General features: G+C 41.3%; 2 protein-coding genes across 4 annotated transcripts; one reads left to right on the top strand and one right to left on the bottom strand.

Annotated features, from left to right (window-relative positions):
* The first annotated feature begins 2999 nt into the window (after window positions 1-2999).
* LOC124067811 (rho GTPase-activating protein 24-like) lies at window positions 3000-5304 on the top strand. Its single transcript, XM_046405445.1, has 2 exons — window positions 3000-4100; window positions 4957-5304. Exons 1-2 carry the CDS (start codon window positions 3133-3135, stop codon window positions 5192-5194), a joined length of 1206 nt encoding a protein of 401 aa, XP_046261401.1. The 5' UTR covers window positions 3000-3132; the 3' UTR covers window positions 5195-5304.
* mapk9 (mitogen-activated protein kinase 9) lies at window positions 5303-19802 on the bottom strand. Of its 3 annotated transcripts, none has more exons than XM_046405443.1 (13): window positions 19585-19802; window positions 14844-14990; window positions 14370-14499; window positions 13172-13230; window positions 12662-12800; window positions 12026-12191; window positions 10100-10171; window positions 8737-8919; window positions 8243-8367; window positions 8091-8154; window positions 7595-7666; window positions 7290-7453; window positions 5303-7123 (listed from the first exon to the last, which is right to left on the bottom strand). In XM_046405443.1, the coding sequence occupies exons 2-12, from the start codon at window positions 14957-14959 to the stop codon at window positions 7317-7319; spliced, it is 1263 nt and encodes a 420-aa protein (XP_046261399.1). In that variant the 5' UTR covers window positions 14960-14990; window positions 19585-19802; the 3' UTR covers window positions 5303-7123; window positions 7290-7316. The 3 variants fall into 3 exon arrangements, with proteins under 3 accessions (XP_046261399.1, XP_046261400.1, XP_046261398.1); XM_046405444.1 differs by having other exon boundaries at window positions 5303-5855; XM_046405442.1 differs by having other exon boundaries at window positions 5303-7453.
* Between the last annotated feature and the right edge of the window lie 125 nt (window positions 19803-19927).

Raw genomic sequence — 19927 nt, 5'->3', positions numbered from 1 at the left:
GCATCAAAAGTCTGACTCCTCAGTTAACTGCTGCATAGGAAACCGTGCTTGTCTTAATAAAACACGAGTAAAAAGCAAATACACACACACACACACACACACACACAGGTTGGGGATGAGAGGAAACACAGGCAGGGCTGTTAATCTCTCCAAAACACACCTGCATGCAGGAAAACACCACTGCAATACAGACAAACGCTGTCTGCTTTTCTCTGATCTCTCCCCTCTCCCTGACACTTCGAGGCTAAATGCTCGACTTCTTGTCATCCATCCACAGCAACACTTTGTCGGATTTGTCTGAGTTTCATACCCGCTGATTAATTTGTGTCCTGCACAAAATGTACCTTATACCTTACGCTCCCTATAATCGCTCAGCAGTTCACAGAGAAGCCGGCTGTGTGGTGGCCTTGGCAGCTTCGTCTGTTATACAGACCCGATCTCTTGTTAACAAGGGCCCTCCTCAATTATCGAGATACTTGCTAAAATAGCCACAGAGTCCACCCCCCGCCCCCCTCATCCTCCTCCTTCATCCATCCACCTTTATTATTTAGGACCGTGAGGATCTGTGTTGCCATGGATTCTGTCGTCATGGCTACAAACAACTACGCAGATGTACAGGAGAGAGAGAGAGCGAGCGATGAAGGAAAAGAAAAAAAACTAGGGGCGATAAGGGGTCTTAGAGGAAGATTAACCTCTGCGTGGTGGAGATCCAGCAGTGATCAGGGAAAGGGGGTTAAAGACGGCAAAGTTGTCCATCATTTGTTCAATGACAGGTAGAGGTCAGGGCAACACCTCAGAGGGTCATGAGCCAGATTACAGTACATCTGCTATTCCAGCTGCTTGTTGTCTTTATGGTGCCCCCTTTATGTGCCACAGGGGGCATTTCAGATCTCATCTTGAGCAGTGCAACAATAGTTTCCACATATTCCAAGTATTTGTTCAAACCGTCCCCTAATTTCCTGCAATGCACGGACAGAAACAGATAAAACATTGTGAGTCCTCTCCCCTGTCTGCACAGCCTTGAAGGATGCAGGTTGATTTACATAGGACAGATAAGAGTGGAGTTTTATCAGTGTTGACGGACAACTGACTGCTTAATGTGCCCATGCAGAAATGAAATTTGCAGGGCGTCCTTGATTCATGCAGCACTGCAGTGACACTCCAAGGCTCCCATGGAACACTTTGTAGTGAGGGAGAAAGAAAAAAGAGAGAGTGAAAAAAAAATGTAGCCCAGGTAGTAGATACTTAAGTAAAAGTATCTGTTACAAGTAAAAATATTTGCAAATCATTTGCTTAAGTTTACCAGCAAAACATAGCTGAACTATCTAAAGGGCTCACTTTGCAAAATGACCCCTTCAACTTGTTACGATTAAGGAGCCATAAGGTCCCACAAGGTATAAATATTCTTTAATATTTAAATTAATAATTTGAACACAAAATTTGTTGTCATATGCAGCAGGATTAAAAAAAAAAAAAAAAGCAACATAACTGAGATCACCTGTGGGGGAATGCGGGCTTTAAACCAGCGCACCACACGATAACCTGATCAAACTGTCTTCAGCTGTTAAATAAATGTAGTGAAGTAAAGAATACAATATTTGTATACTTGTAGTGGAGTAGAGTATATAAAGTAGCATATGTCAGTACTAAATTGTACTTAAATATGACACTTGAGCAACTGTACTTTGTTAATATTCACCACCGCACATAAGACAGACGGATAAAAACAAACCTGCTGAGATGTCACTTCCTCCCATTTAACTGGAAGTGATTTAAGGACAAAGAGCCTGTAGTGCCAGTCCTGAAGAGGAAGTGCCTCTGATAATTCCTCCATGATATCATGCTAATGAAGGAGTTCTCCACCGGGTTGTTCGACCGACAGCGGATCAGTAGGTCTTATCTGATCTTTATAAGGCTTCACAAACCAACTAACTTTTTTCTACACCTCAAGCACAGATCGAAAAGGAGCCTTTAGATAGAAACATAAGTCATAAAACATCCAATTAAAAAATAAAGCATGACAAACAAACAGCTTTTTGAGTGACAAAGCTCAAACTTCTACGATTAGTGAAGCTCCGGTGCATCGTCCTTGTCTTTAAAAATGCCTTTTTCTACATACACCATCCATTTAAAGAAGAGGACTTCCACACTGTTGTCTATAGCCCCACCTTGTGGTTTTAGGACAAACTGACCATAATACAAGTGAGCACTTGTTTGTGTGCAGACATTTTGCCAGTTTTCTCATTTTCCCATACAGATTCTTCCTGTCATCCCTTTGTGTCCTTCACTTATAATACTGAAATAACACAAACTCTTTAATTTTCTCTCTATCACAGAGCAATGCTTTAAATCTTCAAACACTGAAACGACTTCTTAATAGCAGGGGACACTATATGATTTGTCACCTGGCTCATTTTGATAACAGCATTTTACTGCTTTGGTGCCGAGCAGCCCTCAGTGACAGATGTATTTCGTCGGATTACTTCAGCAGCGAATCTGTCTGCAGTACAAGCACTTGGTTATTCACACATCCTGCTTTGTTAATGCAGACAGTATATTAAGACAGAGACAGAGAACCAATGAGAGCTGAGGTAATAGGGCCATGTAAGTACGATGCTCTTAAAAGGTAGTTCTAATAAGCACTGTAGCACATCAGATTATCAAGTTTTATGCTTTTTGTCAGATTTCAAAAAACAAATATTGTGTGCAGATTATGGGATTCACTATGTGTGTTTCACACTTTGTGCCCATGGCTGCTGTCTATTTCTGTGGTTGCAGTTATGTGTGACTGTCTTTAGGAATGAGCCAGACTATATTACACCCTGGTCCCTCCCTCAGAAGCTGTGCTAAAGTAACAGCTGATGTCAGTCCTGCTTAAAGACACACACACACACACACAAACAGAGACTACAACCTGTCTACCATTAGGTAGCAGCCTCACAGCAGAGAGCCAGCCAAAGGGGAGGAGGGCTCCTACACCTTGGTCTCCCCACGACATATCAACACTTGGCACAAGCTCCATACCACGCTGACAAATCCACAATCCAAAGGTTAAATCCCAAGTTACAGCAGACAGAGGAGGGGAGGGTAGTTATCTAAGGCTCTCAGCACCCCCATGTGCCTCGTTGGATCATGGAGCTGCACTGTCTTCCCACCGCGACCCCCACCACAGCCAGCTCCTGCTCCACGGACCCCCTATACGACAACTGCCCACCTTTTGCCCAGCGAGGGAGGGCCAGGGAAAAGGAAATGAAGAGTAGGGTCGTGTGCTCGGCTTTAACCAGACTTCCAGGCCCTTGCAGCCCTCTGCCTGCTCTCGCCCCAGCTGAGGTTCCCACAATGGTCAGTGGGGGAAGAGGGACTGGCACATGGCCAGATCACAGCTACTGCAGCTGGAGAGGAGGCCTGGGAAGACAGGGCTGGAAAGCAGAGCTGGATACAGGCGGAAACAGAACAAAAGGGAGAGAGAGAGAACTAGAAGGTAGCTGGCGAGTTGAGGACGGAGCTCATCTTAACCAGAGCCCCAATCCATCACAGAGCGAGGAGAACACGAGTGCTCTCTCTCTGTATGATAACCTCCCTGATGCTGACACCCCTGACAGCCTTCAAGAGGTCTTTGACATGGAAACAAGCTTCCAGGAGCACTTGCGGGACCAGATATACCAAGCATGGGCCCCTGAGCATATCCAGGGACTGATGGACGACGAGGGAGTGAGCGAAGACAAGAGCCCCTGGTCATCCTGTGAGATCATCCTTGCTGAAAGTTGTTCCAGCAACCAGGACCAGAATCCAGACCAAGACAAGAAGCACGAACAGGAGCCAGAGCTGGACTCGAGGTCCTGTGGATTTACTCAGGGGAACCCAATGCAGCATCTTAAACTCCCGATGTCACCTCCTCAACAACATCTTGCAGAGTGTTCCCCTCAGCTATCCCAAACTGAATGCCAGGTTCTACGGCCCCCAGCTGAGCACCTGTCTCCCAGGGTGCCCCCTCCTGTACCCCTGGCTGACCCCTCTGCCAGTGCCCTTCGCAGCCTCCTCACCAGCCTCCAACAGCAAATAGTCAGACAGAGGGAGGTGTATGAGGCACGAATAACCAGGTAATGTTCATTTTGTTCTGTCTTGTATTTCTATTTCTACCAGACAGTGCACACTATCACTTTATATAGATTAGGCACAGCATGTAAGAGACAAAAGAATTAAACTTTCACTTCCCTGACTTTCCTGTGAGAATTCCAGCCCTTGGGCTATTTCCAGTGTAGGGTCACACAATGTTCCCAGACCTCAGTTGACCTGAAACTTCACTTCATTTCCTGTTCAGCTTGCAGCACACCAACAACTGCTATTAGAGTCCTTTTATGTTTCTGAAAAACCTTGTCTACTGTGGAAATCTCAATAAACCAAAGGCTAACTGCCATGTTAAATACACGCAATTGCTTTATACTCTTATGTGTTTATTTCCACTGACAAAAGAAAATCACAACATTTCTTGCTGGGGAATTCATATTTGGTTTTAATAGAAGGGGAGCTGTCTGGTTGACCTATAGAAACAGCTTGCGGCACTGGTAGGAGCTAATTTAAGGGGCCATGCTGCTGACCTAGACACAACACATACCTCATTTATTACTGATATAGATAGAGCAAGTCTCAGTGTAAGGTCATTGGTACTAGATGGCAGGGACAAGAGTAAAATGACAATTCTTCTAGTTTGACATGGAGTACAGGAAGGTGATAGATAGCTAGATTTAATTCTGCGATTAATCTTAACTTTAGAAGCTACCTGATCTGCCTTGTCCAATTTCAGCAAACACTAAGAATCAAAACTGCTAACCACCGACCCCTGCTCTAACTCCTGCTCATTTGTAGAAAAATCTCAGTTCTTAGCCTTTTGGACACACCCACTCATTTTGATATTCTTGTCTTTTTTTCCACTCGTCCTCGTGTCATTGCCACCAGCTTAGAGCAAAGAAATGAAGAGCTGCAGGTAGAGGTCGTTCGGTTGAAATCAAACCTCGTTCAGCAGCAGCACTGGTACCGAGTTGTCCAGGGGAAGATTGTGGAGACTGAAAGGGCCCGGGCTGCAGCAGAACTACACAATGCAACTCTGCAGAAGGAGATGGAACAGTTCTTCGACACCTTTGGAGAGCTCAACAATGAGGCCAAGAAAACAGAATGTATCGTCAAGAGCTTTTAAGAAAAAAAAATATGAAATGTGTGCGATGACATGAACAGCGTGCAGAATATTTCCTTCACTATGAATCTAAGAAATATACCAAACAACATCAATAAAGGATAACAAATGTCTGATGTCCAATTTATTTGTTACGTACGGGCAAAAGATGTTGGCAAAGTGATTATATTGTGGCTATTGCAAACGTACAGGACATCTCTGAAAACAAAAGGAGGAACAAAATAAACAAAAATGTGAGATGCACAGTGTACACAATGGAGATTTTCTTCTTATTTTTAAACACAGTAAACAAATCCGTGTTCTGAGCACTGTAATGTAATGTTGAGTCCTTATTTGAAAAGATTTTAAGGAGTGAACTGGCCAGTCCTCTCATCGTTTAAGGCATGACTTAAAGAATAAGATCACGGTTTATAAAAGGAAAAATATAGTGTGCAACATGGTTCTTTAATATGACACCCCGTAGTGTCATATTTCTGTATGTCCATCACACTGTGCAATCAGTTCTACAAAAAAGCAGCTCCGAGGTTCATTTTTAAGCTTCCATCTCAAGTTCTAAGGTCCAGATTTTCATTCAGGACTCCACAGTCACATCCTCATCCTCATTAACCCACATGTCTGCTTTTTGTGGAGGGGCAAACATCCTCCGCAACCAGGCAACTACTGTCTTCAAGGATGATAAAAAGGAGATTATGAGGGAGAGTGCTGCACAGTACATTTTGATAACACACACACACACACACACACACACATAAAGGCTTACAAGGCAAACAAAACAAAAACATCCGCATCAAACAGACTTTCAGAACCAAGAACATCAAGGTACTGTGAGAAAATGAACTGACCTGAACTTTATAACAAGAACTACGGTATTTTATTGGCATCTTCAATGCCTTCATGCAAGTTAAACACCATTACTTGTATTTTACTCCCTTTACATGTGTTCTATGTGATATCTGATTCATGATAGATTTTGTTACCGCTCCAGTACTAATGGAATGGTTTAGAAAAGGAGCAGCCAATACAGTGACTTGTCAATGAAACGCTTTGAGATGAGGCCTCACTCATATCAGCCTCAATGTGACTGTGTGCAACATTCTGCAAAAACGCAAAAATAAATACAACGTGTATCTTTTTGCCTCTCCTGAATTTACCGGATCACCATATGTACTTTTGATATACACACTGTTGATCAGTACCTTATGTCAAACGGGGGTGATTGCAATACATGTTTCTACAGATATGTTGAGCTCTTAACAAAACAAGCACACCTTGTCTACAAGTATCGAGAGTCTACGGCCACTATGAGTGACAAACGATGACATCTTTACATACAGTACATTATATTAGGAAATAAAACTGTAACACCGCAACCACAGTTTCCCATATTTGTTAGGGTGAAAAGCTCGACTTCACATCACTCAAGCCAATTAATTTAAAAACACTGCAGAAAGCACCACTGTGCAGATCTGCAATACTGTGAGCTAGCTATAGGATGGATCAAACATTGAATGAGTGTTTGTCTGATCATCAGATGGACATCATGTTGTCGGTGCGATCTACATATGGTAAGCATTTGTTCGTACTAGTTAACATGCAGGAGAGCAGCTGGCAGCTGTGGTCTGTGTTCAGTGCGTGTCTGCTCTAATATGATGAAAGTGACCTCTGTTCTCAACGTTTGCTAAAAAAATAAAATTATTAAAACACAGGCGTACAGAACAAGTAACAATCCCCCACCTATTCCTGGCAACCTGAAAATCCATATGGATGCATACATCATATATACTTGATCAAGTTCAGCAATATTCACAAGGAAGGGAAAGATAAACCTTTGACCCAAGAGACACAACAGATTGCTTTGTCCTCCAGGCGACAGTCCAAAACAAAAAAGTCTGAAGCTGAAGAGGATCAATAAGATCGACCACATCACACACACTAAAAGAAAATAGAAAAATAGACCTACTTATTGAGGTGGAAAGCAGAGAAACAAAGGATAAAAAAGGAACAAAAAAGGACAAATTAGGGGATGGAAAGTAAGAGAAAAAAGGAAGGTGATGGTTGATTTTTGGATACTGTAAAAGGAGAATTGAGGCAAGCATACAGGCAGACACGTGGCCATGGACTGTGTTCACTGACTCTCATCCAGTGGTCCCGTCAGTGTGTCAATGCTGCTGCTGTCTGTATCCGAGGCCAGGGTTTGTTCTGTGGACATGGACGAGATGTCGTTGGCTGATGAGGACTGGGAGGCTGAACCTGACACCACGTCTGTTACATGACACGCAAACACACACAATGGAGAGAGTGAGGAGATACAGGAAAGCAGTCATGACCTCAGGCTAGTTGTGTTGTGACATGAATCCTTAATGTAGTTTGGTGGCCAATATTGCAGATAATGAATGTACATACCAGAGCAATCTCCTTTCATCAGTCCATTTTTGTTCCTCTCTTCCCAGTCAATCACTTCTTCATAAATAAGTTCTGCAGGAACAAAAAAAAGTTAGGTGAAGTCATTGTCTACTGATGATGTAGCCTTGGAGGCATAGGTATTTAAATATATCTTAATTATCTGGGGCCTCACATCAGCTCTTTAAAAAGTCATGAATTTGCTGCTCATTGGTCACTCAGGATCTTTCTACATTGTGCAGTCTTAATTTCTTGGTTTGCATGCAGGGTTTTGGAGCAATTCGGTCATTTTGTCACACGGCTAAATTTGGATCCACAACAGTATTTTTTCGCTATAACTTCAAAAGTTTTGCTGGGCAAATCACACATATATTATATATCTGTATAGATCACCATGATCCTTAATAGGGTTATCTTTGGCTTCCGTTAATTATATTTAAATGCAAAGGAGGTTAAGTTGCACTTCTGGCAGCTTTCCCTAGAGGGCAGTGCATCCTACCTTTCCACTGCTCGATGGTGTGCTCTCTCTCCTCGAGCTGCTTATCTGAAATCTGGGGAGGAGGCTGTGAAAACAGTAGTAGATATATTAGCAAGGTCACATACAACCACTGCACTCATAAAAGTAAGCCACCACTGGAACAGTCTCCTCACCGCATCAGCTTCTGCTGGATCGTACCACACGTGAATGTATGGGTGATTGAGGGCTTCCTCTACAGAGATGCGGCATTCAGGATCAATGACGAGCATTTTGGACAGCAGGTCCCGTGCTTGACCCGCTGGCAAGAGAGGAAGGACTGTGTTACCATGGTAATAAAACGCCCAGGAAATCTCTTCATTTAGTGGTCTTCATGATAACTGATTACTTCCCCTCGCAATGGACGATAACATATCTGTGTGGCGAGATTTGTTTTATGATTTACCTGATGTGATCTCTGTATGGCCATTCTAGTTGTATAATTGTATAAGGGATACAGATTTAAGCTTCTGCATTCATTTTGTTGGGAAACAAGACACACTAATTCTATACATTATGGCATTGTCCTTGGCAAGAGATTTAACACTATGCTGCGAAACTGTAACAATATGCATTTAAAGTTATGTTAAATAAAACAATTTCAGTTTCCCTAAGTTTCCAAAATTCTTACTCTTCAGTTTGTCATGTTCTGAATCAAAAGGAAAGGCCCAGTCCGGGAAAAGCTCTGCGAAGCTGACACCAGGATACTGCGGTTTGTTCATCACATAATTCCTCACAGTCTCCATCAGTCGGTTCATAAACTCCAGACTGGGCGTACCCAGAACCTCAATCACCTTATTCCACTGGTCGATGTCTGGACAAGCACACTTGTTATGGAAATCTCAGGTACATTATGGGCATGTACATTTGTCAGCAAATGAGAGGAAGTGATGAAGTGATGCACTTCACATGTTTCTCACAAATATCAACAATTTCAGTGTAGAAAATAACAAAACAAGAATCTAGAGTCATCTAGCAGATCTTACTTAGACACAGTGGTGCTTTCAGCTAAATGCTAATGTAAAGAAGTATACCGTTTATTATGCTCACCATCTTAGTTTAGCAAGCTAGCATGCTAACTTTTGCTCACAAGCACTAAACACATACAGCTGAGGCTGATGGGAATGTGATTAGTTCCTGGTGTTTGTTCATAAACAAAAGTACTACAATTATTAAGTATTACAACGCAACCTGAGAGAAACATGAATATTTGTGTACTACATGCCAAGGCAATCTAGCCAATAATATGTCTTGTTGTTAAAATATTTCCCTAAAAATCACAAAAATTAATCTCATGATGGCACCGGAGGAAAAGTCAGCAGGATCAGCAAAGTCAGTGCTGCAGGATACATGGTTAGGAAATCATGGATGTCTGCACGAAATCTTGTGTCAATCCATCGAGTGGATGTTTCAGAGAACCGACAGACTGACAAACCAACATTGCCATCTCTAAAATCACACATTCAACAGGCTGCTGATTAAACAATTGCAGAGAAAGACTATTCCAGATGAAAAGCAATCTAACCCAGAAACACACCACATCCTGAATCCATTCTCAGCCCCTGAGGTGCAGACAGACAGTGCCACTGAAAGGAGCTGAACGAGTGAAGACGTGACCAAACCCATTAGAAATGGAGAAACTACCAATATAAATGCGAAAGAAATGATTCGCTTCAATTTGTTTCTTTCTATCAATTAACGACATTGCAGTTATGTCAAGAACGAAAAAAAATCCCACAGATTATTAATCACTGAAATGAGCGAGAAACACGTGAAGCTCTATGTTTTAAGTGGGGCGTGCTGGAAGTCTTCAGTGATCTGATTCAACGGATTACGTTTAGAGGGACAGGGAAATGTCTTGACAGGCAAGCGCTCTAAGAGAATTGTAAAACAAGACACTATGCAAGATGAATGAGAGACTCTGTGCTAGATGAAGGTTTGATGGAGGGTGGGACAACAGGTGGCCCTGAGACAATGAGAACAGTGAAGGATACGGTCAGTGCCCTGGAAGATGACGCTGCCCTTTACCATCTCTCCCATGATACACCCCACGGACCAGATGTCCACTGGAAATATAGAACATACAAACACACACAGAAAATATATTAAATAATGATAACATGACATTAACCAGATAAACATTCTAGTAGATGAACAAAACACACACGATTTAAATCTGAACGATAAACACCAAAGTGCAGAGAACTGGATCATTATCAGGCTCCATCCTCCAGCTGTGGCCTGATGTTTTCATCATCTTCATCTTTAGGCTGGATTTCTTTTCTTTTCTCTCTCTCTCAATCTGACTTTTGGAACCACAAGCAGCCTTCCAGACTTTTCTCTTCATCTCTGCAGCTCTGCTTATCAGTTTACACAGCTGTTGCTCTCTTCATGACTTTTCCTGTTAGAGCAGTCTTTTGACTACTTTCCTGTTTGTAATCCTACCCTTTAAGTGGCGTCTCATGCATCACCTTGTAGTTAAAGTAATTTAGAAAAGACACAAACAACTTGTCTGTGTCATGTCAATTAGACAAATTATTATCAACATGTGCAAAAATGCATTAGGCATCTTAATCCCAGAGACCACAACAGATTTCCTGTAGGCTTACATGGCTCTCTGTAGAGGATTCTTGGAAGTGAAAGAACTATTCAACAAACTAGCGTTTTTATCTTTTTTTCTCTCCCTGTTATATGTTCTAGTGAGCAAAATAAACTATTTCTGATTCAAAAACAACATCTATGTCCCCTGAAGGTTTTGTATCTCTGCTTAGGGAAAAAAAACTGAAACGGAGACAAATGAGGAAAGATACAGTCCTTTCCAGGAAAGAGGTTTTTATGAGAGATCATTTCAGCCATTAAGAAGTCAACCGACCAGGTCCACTGCAGCAGAACAGTTGTATGGCAAAGCCATTAACTGTCATCGTCATCAGTGACCAAAATTAAATACAGCCGCAAGTGTTCAAGCACAAAGCATGTGCAATTTGAACTTCCACCGGCCCAGCCGGGTAACTTCTGGTTTAGACCTGTGCTGACTTCAGTGAGAATAAAACAATTTAACTGCATGGCTCTTCAGGACGCTCCAAATGTTATCATTACACAGTGTTGTGATGCTAAAACAAAAAAAATCATTCACCATTTTACAGCTGTTTCTTTCATAATGTAAGCTTTGCACACTGTGCATCATGTGATGTTGTAATTACTTGGTTTGTCCACTGTGGCAAAGTGGCTTCAAAGCCTGGCAAAGCCTGGCAAGATACCAAGATACCAAGTTTTCCTGCTGTAGGGTCACCACCAACATTCTCCTCCTACTACCACTACCACTACTACTACCATAATAATAACAATTATATTAATGATAATAATTATCATTCCAAACTGACTACACTGTGTCGCAGACTTGTGACTTTGCACTTCAGGTAGTTATTATAACTAAAACTGTTAATATAAACAGCACCATCTATGATTTGCATTTGTGAACAATCAAATCTGTCAGCCAAACTATGCCATGACAATACTTTTTTCCCCAATTTCTTCAAGCCTTCTTTTTTGCATTCCAGCTCATATACGCTTAAGATTGAAATTAATGAAAGATAAACCAATATCAACCAATAACAAAGTCTCTCTTATTATACTGCACCAGGTTCCATAGTGAACCATAACTACTGTGTTTTTTATGGAGCACTGCACAGGGAAAACAAAAAAAAATACATATAATACATACATAACTAATTAATCTAATGTTATTTAAAGGATCACAGTATCTTTGCTGATGTCAAAAATAACAAAGCAGTCCTGCACGACAATCCAGTCTTGGAAGTGGAGATTTACCCCTTCATTTATCCTTCTCAGTTAATGCCAAAATTTTACAGATATGTGATCTTTACAATTACTGTTTTAGACTGGTACTTGGTGGTCCTTACCATTTTCCTTATACTTCATGCCCAATATGACCTCTGGAGCACGGTAGTATCTGGTCACTACATAAGGGGTCATCATGAAGTTAGTGCATGCTGTTCTAGCTAGGCCAAAATCCAAGATCTTTAGAGTGCAATCTGACTTCACCACAATGTTACTGGGCTTCAGGTCCTGAGGAGAGAGAGAACACAAACATGACCACACAAACATACACACAAAAGAATGTAACCTATTTATTTCTACTGGATGTCAAACTTTTCTTTTGGGTTTTTTTTTTGGAGACAATTGTTGTATTCCAAAAATTGGCCAATAAGAAGAATTCCTCCAAAAGCTACAATTTTCTGATGTCACGTTCACGTGTTAAGAAATATTTTGGGATGAATACTTGATTAAATTGTTAATTTGCTACAGCAGTGATGTAGAAGTGTACTCCAGGGTGTTCCAGTACACCATGACATCACTGCTGTGTGTGGTTACAGGTGCAACAAAGCAGGTTTCTCACTGCAACAAAGGCAATGAAACAATATTTTTAAGTTTGAAATTAAGTTACTTTTTAAAATAATTCTGTAGTGCGTAGAAACATTACTGTCTACCTTATTAACTAACTCAGTCAACAGCACAATCACTCCATGTCCTCTTACCCTGTGGATGATGCCCGCAGAGTGCAGGTGTCTGATGCCACAGAGGATCTGGTATAGCAGGTAGGACATCCTCTCATGGTCCAAGTCCATGTGGATCACCTGGCATAGGCTGGCATCCATGAGCTCCATCACCAGATAACTAAAAGACGAGGAATTAATGAAAAGACGTAAAGTAGGGCACAAAGAGGAGGCAGAAAAAAGCCTGTGAATATTCTCATTCATCCAGGTCATGGTTATCTCAAGGAAATTCAATCGAAAGCAACTGGACAAATAACTAAGTCCAGTTGCTTTCGATTGAGTTTCCTTGAGAGGCAGAAAAAAGTTAATGAATGAACAGCGGCAAACCGAAAGAGGCCATTAAGCAGAGAGAGCACATAAAAGCAACAGAGATGGCTAAAATTAAATGAAAATAAATAAATAAATAAATAAACAGTAGCTAGAATCTCTGAATCCCATAGAAAGCACACCAAGTAGATTATTACAGCCAAAAATCACTCCACTGCCACTCACAGGTCCTGGAATTCCTCCAGGGACTTCTGAGGCGTGAACACATTGATCAGACGGATGATCTGCAAGCAGAGAGACAGGCCATTAGTCCACTCTGTCACTCTCCCATCTACATCCACTTCACTGTGGAGAGATGAGAACACTAGGCTTTGCCTGGATTCTCTCACTCTGAGCAAGAAATTACATTCACATTGCAGAGAGCTAACCCTCTATTTTTCTCAAGTCTGCACGTCAATTCAGCATTTTCCTTTTTAGAATCTTATCAGAAAATTAAACTCTTTGTGTCTTTGCTGGCGTTGCCAGTCACACTGCAGTCCCACTGTAAATGATGATTTCAGGCCCATAAAAAGGGAGAGAAATCATTTTTAACTCTGAAGTTTTTTATGAAACAATACATGAGAAGATGTGTGGAAACAAGCTAAAGCTTATTTTGCCAGCGAAAATAATATATATTTATATTATATTATATATTATTTTGCTTTGTTGCACACTTAGATTATGTAAAATGTTTCCAATAATGTATAATAAAATAATCTCATTTGAGATAACAGTGTTTCATTTGGTCACTGGTTGCTATGACTTCGAGGAGAGAATCAGAGAGCGAGGAATGAAGCCAGCAAACGTGACTAAATGACATGAATAAAACATTACCTCGTCCATGAACATTTCTGCCTCACATCAGGCAGACTGTCAGTTGCAGTGGAGGTTGTCTAACAAGGGAGGGATCAATACCCATGATCTCCTGCTACTTCTGTCTTTCCTTTTCATTGAGAGATCCCTGGTGTCAAAAACTATATACTATGTGTTAAACTACCACAAATAATATCTACAAATAATTAATTAAATGAATAATAATTCATACATACAAACTGTTTTAATACACTATTATACAGTACTTCATTACTTGAATTTTTATTGAACATCGAACACAGTACAATCTTCAGAGGGTCGGAGAAAGTGCTGAGATTGCATCACAGTTAATAAGCCTCAAACATTCGTCATATCAACCCTGAAACGATTTTTATTTGCTGGTATCATTCTTCCTGTTCATGCTGGCAATTAACTTCTGCCTTCCTAATGCGGGTCCAAGAGACTATGAGACTATGAGAAAAGACTATGAACCTTGAATGAGACTATGGATGTTATAAGGCATGATTAGACTTTAAAAAATGTGAACCTAACCTTTAAATCTAAGACTTACATTTTTGTGGTTGACACATTTGAGCAGCACCAGCTCCCTGTAGGCACGCTTAGCATGGGTCTGGTTCTGGAAGGGCCGGCACAGCTTTTTCACTGCCACCGGTATGCCAAGGACTGTATCTAGAGCAGAGCTGGTTACACATTGTATAGAGGAGGGAACAGAGGGAGACAATAGTTATCGAGGAGGAAAATAAATACATCAATGCTGCAGAGCAAAGCTGCCAGCTACCCATCTCCTGTCAGGTATCTTTTAAAATAGGTATATAGGGTGCAAGAGATCTCTTTCATCATGAAAAGAGCAAAAAGTGAAGGGAATCAAAACCCTCAAAAATACAGCAATGTGGCTTGTAGTTATCGAGATATCTTGCACAGACAAACTAACCATTTACAGGTCTTTTTCAAAGCAGACATTTTGACTTGTCATAGCAGGAAAAGTTTCTGATAACATTAATAACATATAATGTTATCTGCTCACCAGACGATGCCCTGGGCCCCGGAGCCAATAGCACGAAGCTGCTGGTAGCGCTTGAGTACAGTGAAGGTGGAGTCTCCCACCTGAACGCTGTAGAACTGGCCCTCCGCCTCACTCATCCTGCTGAACGGTCAGGACCACCAGCACTGTCTGCATGGGGTCAAGAAAAACAAACAAAGAAACAGATAAACAACCAAACAGCATGACTGAACCACTGACCCTGAAACCTTTTGTTTCACTCCACTGAATCATTTGAATGATCCATGGTGAATGTCAGGGTCTAATATGGTCCCATCTGTCATTTCCTGGCATCTTTCCCTTCAATTTCAGTCCAGTCTAAAGCCAAGTAATCTATCACTGCTTTCTGCCCAGTTTGTTCATCTGACAAAGGTAACAGTGGGTTGGAGATGAAGCCAAGGCTCTAAAAGTTTTGGTGTGTGTGTAGTGGAGCACAAAGGCAGCTGACAGCTTGCAGTTCCTGAGGCTCTCATTGCCATCTTTTAACTCATGCTAACATACTCATACACACACACGAACAACCCATACAAGGGCAGCATTAATCTTGAGCATTTCATTATTTTTTGATCCGCATCCAGTAGAAGATGTTAAGTCATGACTTGTTTGTGTGTTTATACAAAAAAAAAGTCAGTGTTAGCATTGATTCCTCAGGCAGGAAGTGAAGGAGGAGTATTATTCTTGGCTAAGGATTATGTGTGATGCGTGGGCAAGGACACACAAGTATGTAGCTATGCAACAGCGAGCAGTCATATCTGTTTGTCATTCCTTCATAAAACAGCCACAAGTTAAATAGAGTCTGATATTTCAGTTGTTTCTATTTTACAGACAACAAGGGCACAAGCAGAGTCAGAGTCAGAGAGAAAAAGTGTTAAAAAGAGATCGCCAGCAGGGAAGAGGTTACATCAATACATACAGCCATAATATGTCAAGCCACTCAGTCTCAGCTTTGACAATGATTAAAAAAAAGGTTTATTGCAATGCCATAATTGGTCAAATTTTATGTAGTTCTGTGGAAAAAATGATGCTACTTCACACTTAATTACTTCATTAAACATTTTCCTTGTGTGATAATGGTCTCAATTAATAGTTGCAAGTCTTATTCAATAAAGCATGATATTCGTTTTGTCAATTATGGTCCAATTTAGAGTGAAATGAAGTATACAATGAAGCAAGGTATACTTTAGTGTGTGGCTACCTTGTGACTGACATGTCACTACTATGGTGGCCTGTATTGTCCACGGGTTCAAGTTGGTTATGTCCACTTCTTTTATAGTCTGTGCCTCAAAAACCCACATTAGCACATGCTACAACAAATAAACAAACCATATGTGTAAACCTTCCCACTTCCTTTCATCAATTTATTTTGATTACAACAGCAGTGATTTCTCTTGTTATTTTATGCATCTTGTAGAGGAGTTTCCCAACTGTGTTTACTGTATATCATCATCTAACTGTGTTTATAAGTTTCTCTTGGCATGTAGGCAGCACGGTTGCTAGACTATCAATTCAGCACAGCTCATGAACACTTTGTGCAACAAGAGTACTCAAACATACTTCCCTCTGATTGAAGCACACAATGCTACTTTAGCTTGAAAGGTTAACAGTGGCACTTTTGTCCACTATCCCTTTTTACCTATGCACTGATTCATGACACACACACACACACACATCAAGCTGAAGAACAACACAAAAGGGCAGTTAATCATACCCAAAACCCATTTCGGCTGCAGCAGACACAGCCTACGTACAAGCCTTGATTTGGTGGAAAGCTTGGCACGACTTCAGGCTAAATGATCAGTTGACTGAGTCAGCACAGATATGCAGACAACTGAAGTGAGGTGGAAACTGCATGTAAGCTCAGAAAGCACTGAAGATTTTTCATCAGATTCAAAAGGGATTAGTGCAGATGAATGTTAATGCCTGCAAAGGAAATATAGGCTTTTGGAGGTAGGCTTCAAGTGGGACATATCAAACACTAATAGGATATAAAGACAGAACAAATAAACAAGCTTAACTACTTTCCCACCGCTGACATATTTAGCAAAGATGTTATCACGCTATTTATCATAGCGGTACAACTGCATCAATTGACAACAGTAACAGTATTACTGTGATACAGCTAATGATGCACTATTCAAGACGATGATCTACTCATCACTGTGACATCATAGCCATGAAATGTTGAAACAGCATCAAAATGTAGATACCAGCCATCGGCAAGTCAATTTAGTGTGTAATAAGGGTAATTTTGGCTTCAAAAATACGTTAAACTTGACCAGTCACAATATTAACTTACAACAAAAATGCTGAGTAAACTACCACTTCCTAAGATGCTATCTGGCTGCTTCTTCAGACAACGTTGTAATTGACCAGTATCTGCTTCCCATCATTAGGGCTGCATGTAAGAGCACTTTCGGTGCAAAGACAAACTGCCAGTATGATGTAACAGAGTTTTCCATGTAGAAACAATTTTGCTGGTTATAAATTTCATTTATATTTTGCTAGAGAGGAGGACTGAAGATTTTTTTTTTTTAATTAAAAGATGAGTTAAAAAAGACTGAATAGCATGGTATTTAAGAGTGAACAAATTATATAAACTGTTCCTGAATTGGATAATTTAATATCACATTACATTCATGTCAAGTCAGGTTTAGTCATCATGCTCAAAATATATGACCTTTTTTGGCAGGTGTTTTGTCCAAAGCAGACTGTATTTTTTTATATATCTAGAGCAATGTGAGGGTCAGTGTCTTGCTTAAGGACACTTCAACATGTGGACAATGGGACTGTGGGACAGACCAATCCTACAACTATGAACCGACCTGGTGCAGGTTCACTCACATGTAGGGTCAATGTTGAGCAACCAGTTAACCAAATAACCTAATGTGCATGTTTTTGGGACTGTGGGAGGAGTACCCAGAGAAAACCCACACAGGCACAGGGAGAACATGCAAACTCCACACAGAAAGACCCAGACCATGATTCAAACCTGGCAACATCTTGCTGTGAGGTGATATAAACTGGCAAAAGGCTAATCTTACAGAAAAAAATTAAAATGACAAAATGCCGTAGTGAAGCGAGATGTATTGCACTGGAAAATAACTTCTCCAGCCTTCAAAGTATAATTTTTCAACCTTGAAGTGCTCCTTCATAAAGCATTATTTCTTCCTATACAAATGAACACTAACTCCTCAGGTCCTCTGTTACTCTGCGTCATGGTATCTCCAGGGCAGGTCATCCCAAGGCCAGTTCCTATGGAATTGCATCAATAATTCAATTCGGTCAATTTACTGCTTGCAGATGTATGTTGGTGCTGGGACAATATCTCATGGAGGCACCAAGTGTCTTCATGTATAGTCTATTTGGCATAAGTGACCTTGTCATGCATAGCAGTGCATGACACTGATATCTGTGCTGTAGACAGAGGTATGCAATGCTGATATATGACTAATATCTAAAGTTTAGTATATATGTATCCTGACAGGAAAAGTTGACTTCAGAATTGGCATGGCACCGCATTGAGTTTCCTTCCATCTTCTGAGTTTGACTTCTGATTATTTGTCACACAATAATAAATAAATATGAATGAAAAGATGTGTCATGTGATTTGGCTCATTTCAACACTTCTGTCAAGATGACAAAAGAAATGACCTTCATGTCACCATTACCATCCTAAACCAAAGCTCATCATGACTCTGTCGAGCTTAGTCAAGCCCAGCCTTGGGGTCTGACGTGGCCTTGGCTCTCAGTTGCCAGCTGGACGGGAGTCAGTGAGCTGGCTATGATATCAGATGAGCATGGCCTACAGACTCAGCATCTCATCCTGATGTAACAGTTACAAAACACACAGCAGCGTGTTAACATCCAGGCTGCTGCTGTACTCGAAATGTGTGCTGAGACTGCTCTCTTGAAGAGGATGAAGGATGCTGAAGATATCTTAATGGCAAAAATGCAAGCCAGTAGGCTACCATGTGTGTTGCCCACTTGCTCTGGACGAATTCATTGGTATCATTTCAAGCGTGTACTGGACTATGTATGTATATGTATGATCCCACAGGAACCGCTCATAACCTATTTATACTTTGATGTGCACATATGACAGGCTAATCCTGTGTATACATGGTGCCTGATACGCTGACAAACAGAAACTTGCCCCTGACATATCATGCCAAATAAACTAGATGGAGGTGAAACATATCACTAGCGTTAGCTCTCATCACATCTTCACCTGTTTTCGCATTGGTTTAAAACCTTAGCATAGTCCACCTACACTAATGTCATTCATTTTGCTCCAAGTGTAGGTCTATGGGTAACCTATGTGCACTTAACCCGTGCCGTAACGTAGATAGAAAACTGAGATTTTAAAAAACAATTTCCCCACGCAGCATGCCTACTCTAAAACACACATCGAGACACACACGTACACACACACAGAGGTATGAAGTCACCCATGTATGACAGACACACACCGTGGCCGCAGCAACGCTGGTACTCGGTGGTTTCACAGTCAGAAATCATCGGTTCACACAACCTAAGTCACAATAACACCAACGGCAGTGATATATACGTCGAGTTTTGGAGCTTACAAAGTTACCTAGGCCTACACGCCCCGTCTTTTTCACTTCTGTCGGCAGCAATGCGGTAGTCGAGCCGGCGGGGCCGAACTGAAAGCTCTGACGAACCAACGGACGGCAGATGAGGCGGCAGCCGAACAAACGACACCTACCTTCTCCCTTCGCCGTTCCCAGGGCACTCCCATGGATCGGAAACACAGATAAAACACTCTCTCAGTCTTTCAGGCACAGCCCAGACTTTGAAAAGTTTAAATGAACGGGCTGTCACGACGGGCAGACCTCCCTCTAGTTCCAGGCTAACTCCAGCGGCAGCACGGAGGGACGGGCGCGGAGGAAGGGAACGCCACAACAAGCTGAGAGCGAGCATGCGGGTGACGTCATCGCGCATATTTTACGTAGACGCAAAACTTTTTTTCTCTCCCCCAAAAAACTTTGTGGAAAAACTTTTGCTCTGTTATTGATGAAAAAATATTTATACCATATAAAGATCAGTGG

The sequence above is a fragment of the Scatophagus argus genome, chromosome 12 (assembly GCF_020382885.2).
Source record: "Scatophagus argus isolate fScaArg1 chromosome 12, fScaArg1.pri, whole genome shotgun sequence".
Taxonomy (NCBI): Eukaryota; Metazoa; Chordata; class Actinopteri; family Scatophagidae; genus Scatophagus; species Scatophagus argus.
This window is presented reverse-complemented; position numbering and strand designations above follow the sequence as displayed.

What these genes read in the sequence shown, in the direction of transcription:
- LOC124067811 (XM_046405445.1), top strand. Translation starts at nt 3,133, where the DNA reads ATGGAGCTGCACTGTCTTCCCACCGCGACCCCCACCACAGCCAGCTCC. An exon ending in TATGAGGCACGAATAACCAG is followed by an intron (nt 4,101 to 4,956) that starts GTAATGTTCATT and finishes CATTGCCACCAG; the next exon opens with CTTAGAGCAAAGAAATGAAG.
- mapk9 (XM_046405442.1), bottom strand. Translation starts at nt 14,959, where the DNA reads ATGAGTGAGGCGGAGGGCCAGTTCTACAGCGTTCAGGTGGGAGACTCC. An exon ending in GGGGCCCAGGGCATCGTCTG is followed by an intron (nt 14,500 to 14,843) that starts GTGAGCAGATAA and finishes ATGTGTAACCAG; the next exon opens with CTCTGCTCTAGATACAGTCC. An exon ending in CTGGAGGAATTCCAGGACCT is followed by an intron (nt 12,801 to 13,171) that starts GTGAGTGGCAGT and finishes CTCGTCTTTTAG; the next exon opens with TTATCTGGTGATGGAGCTCA.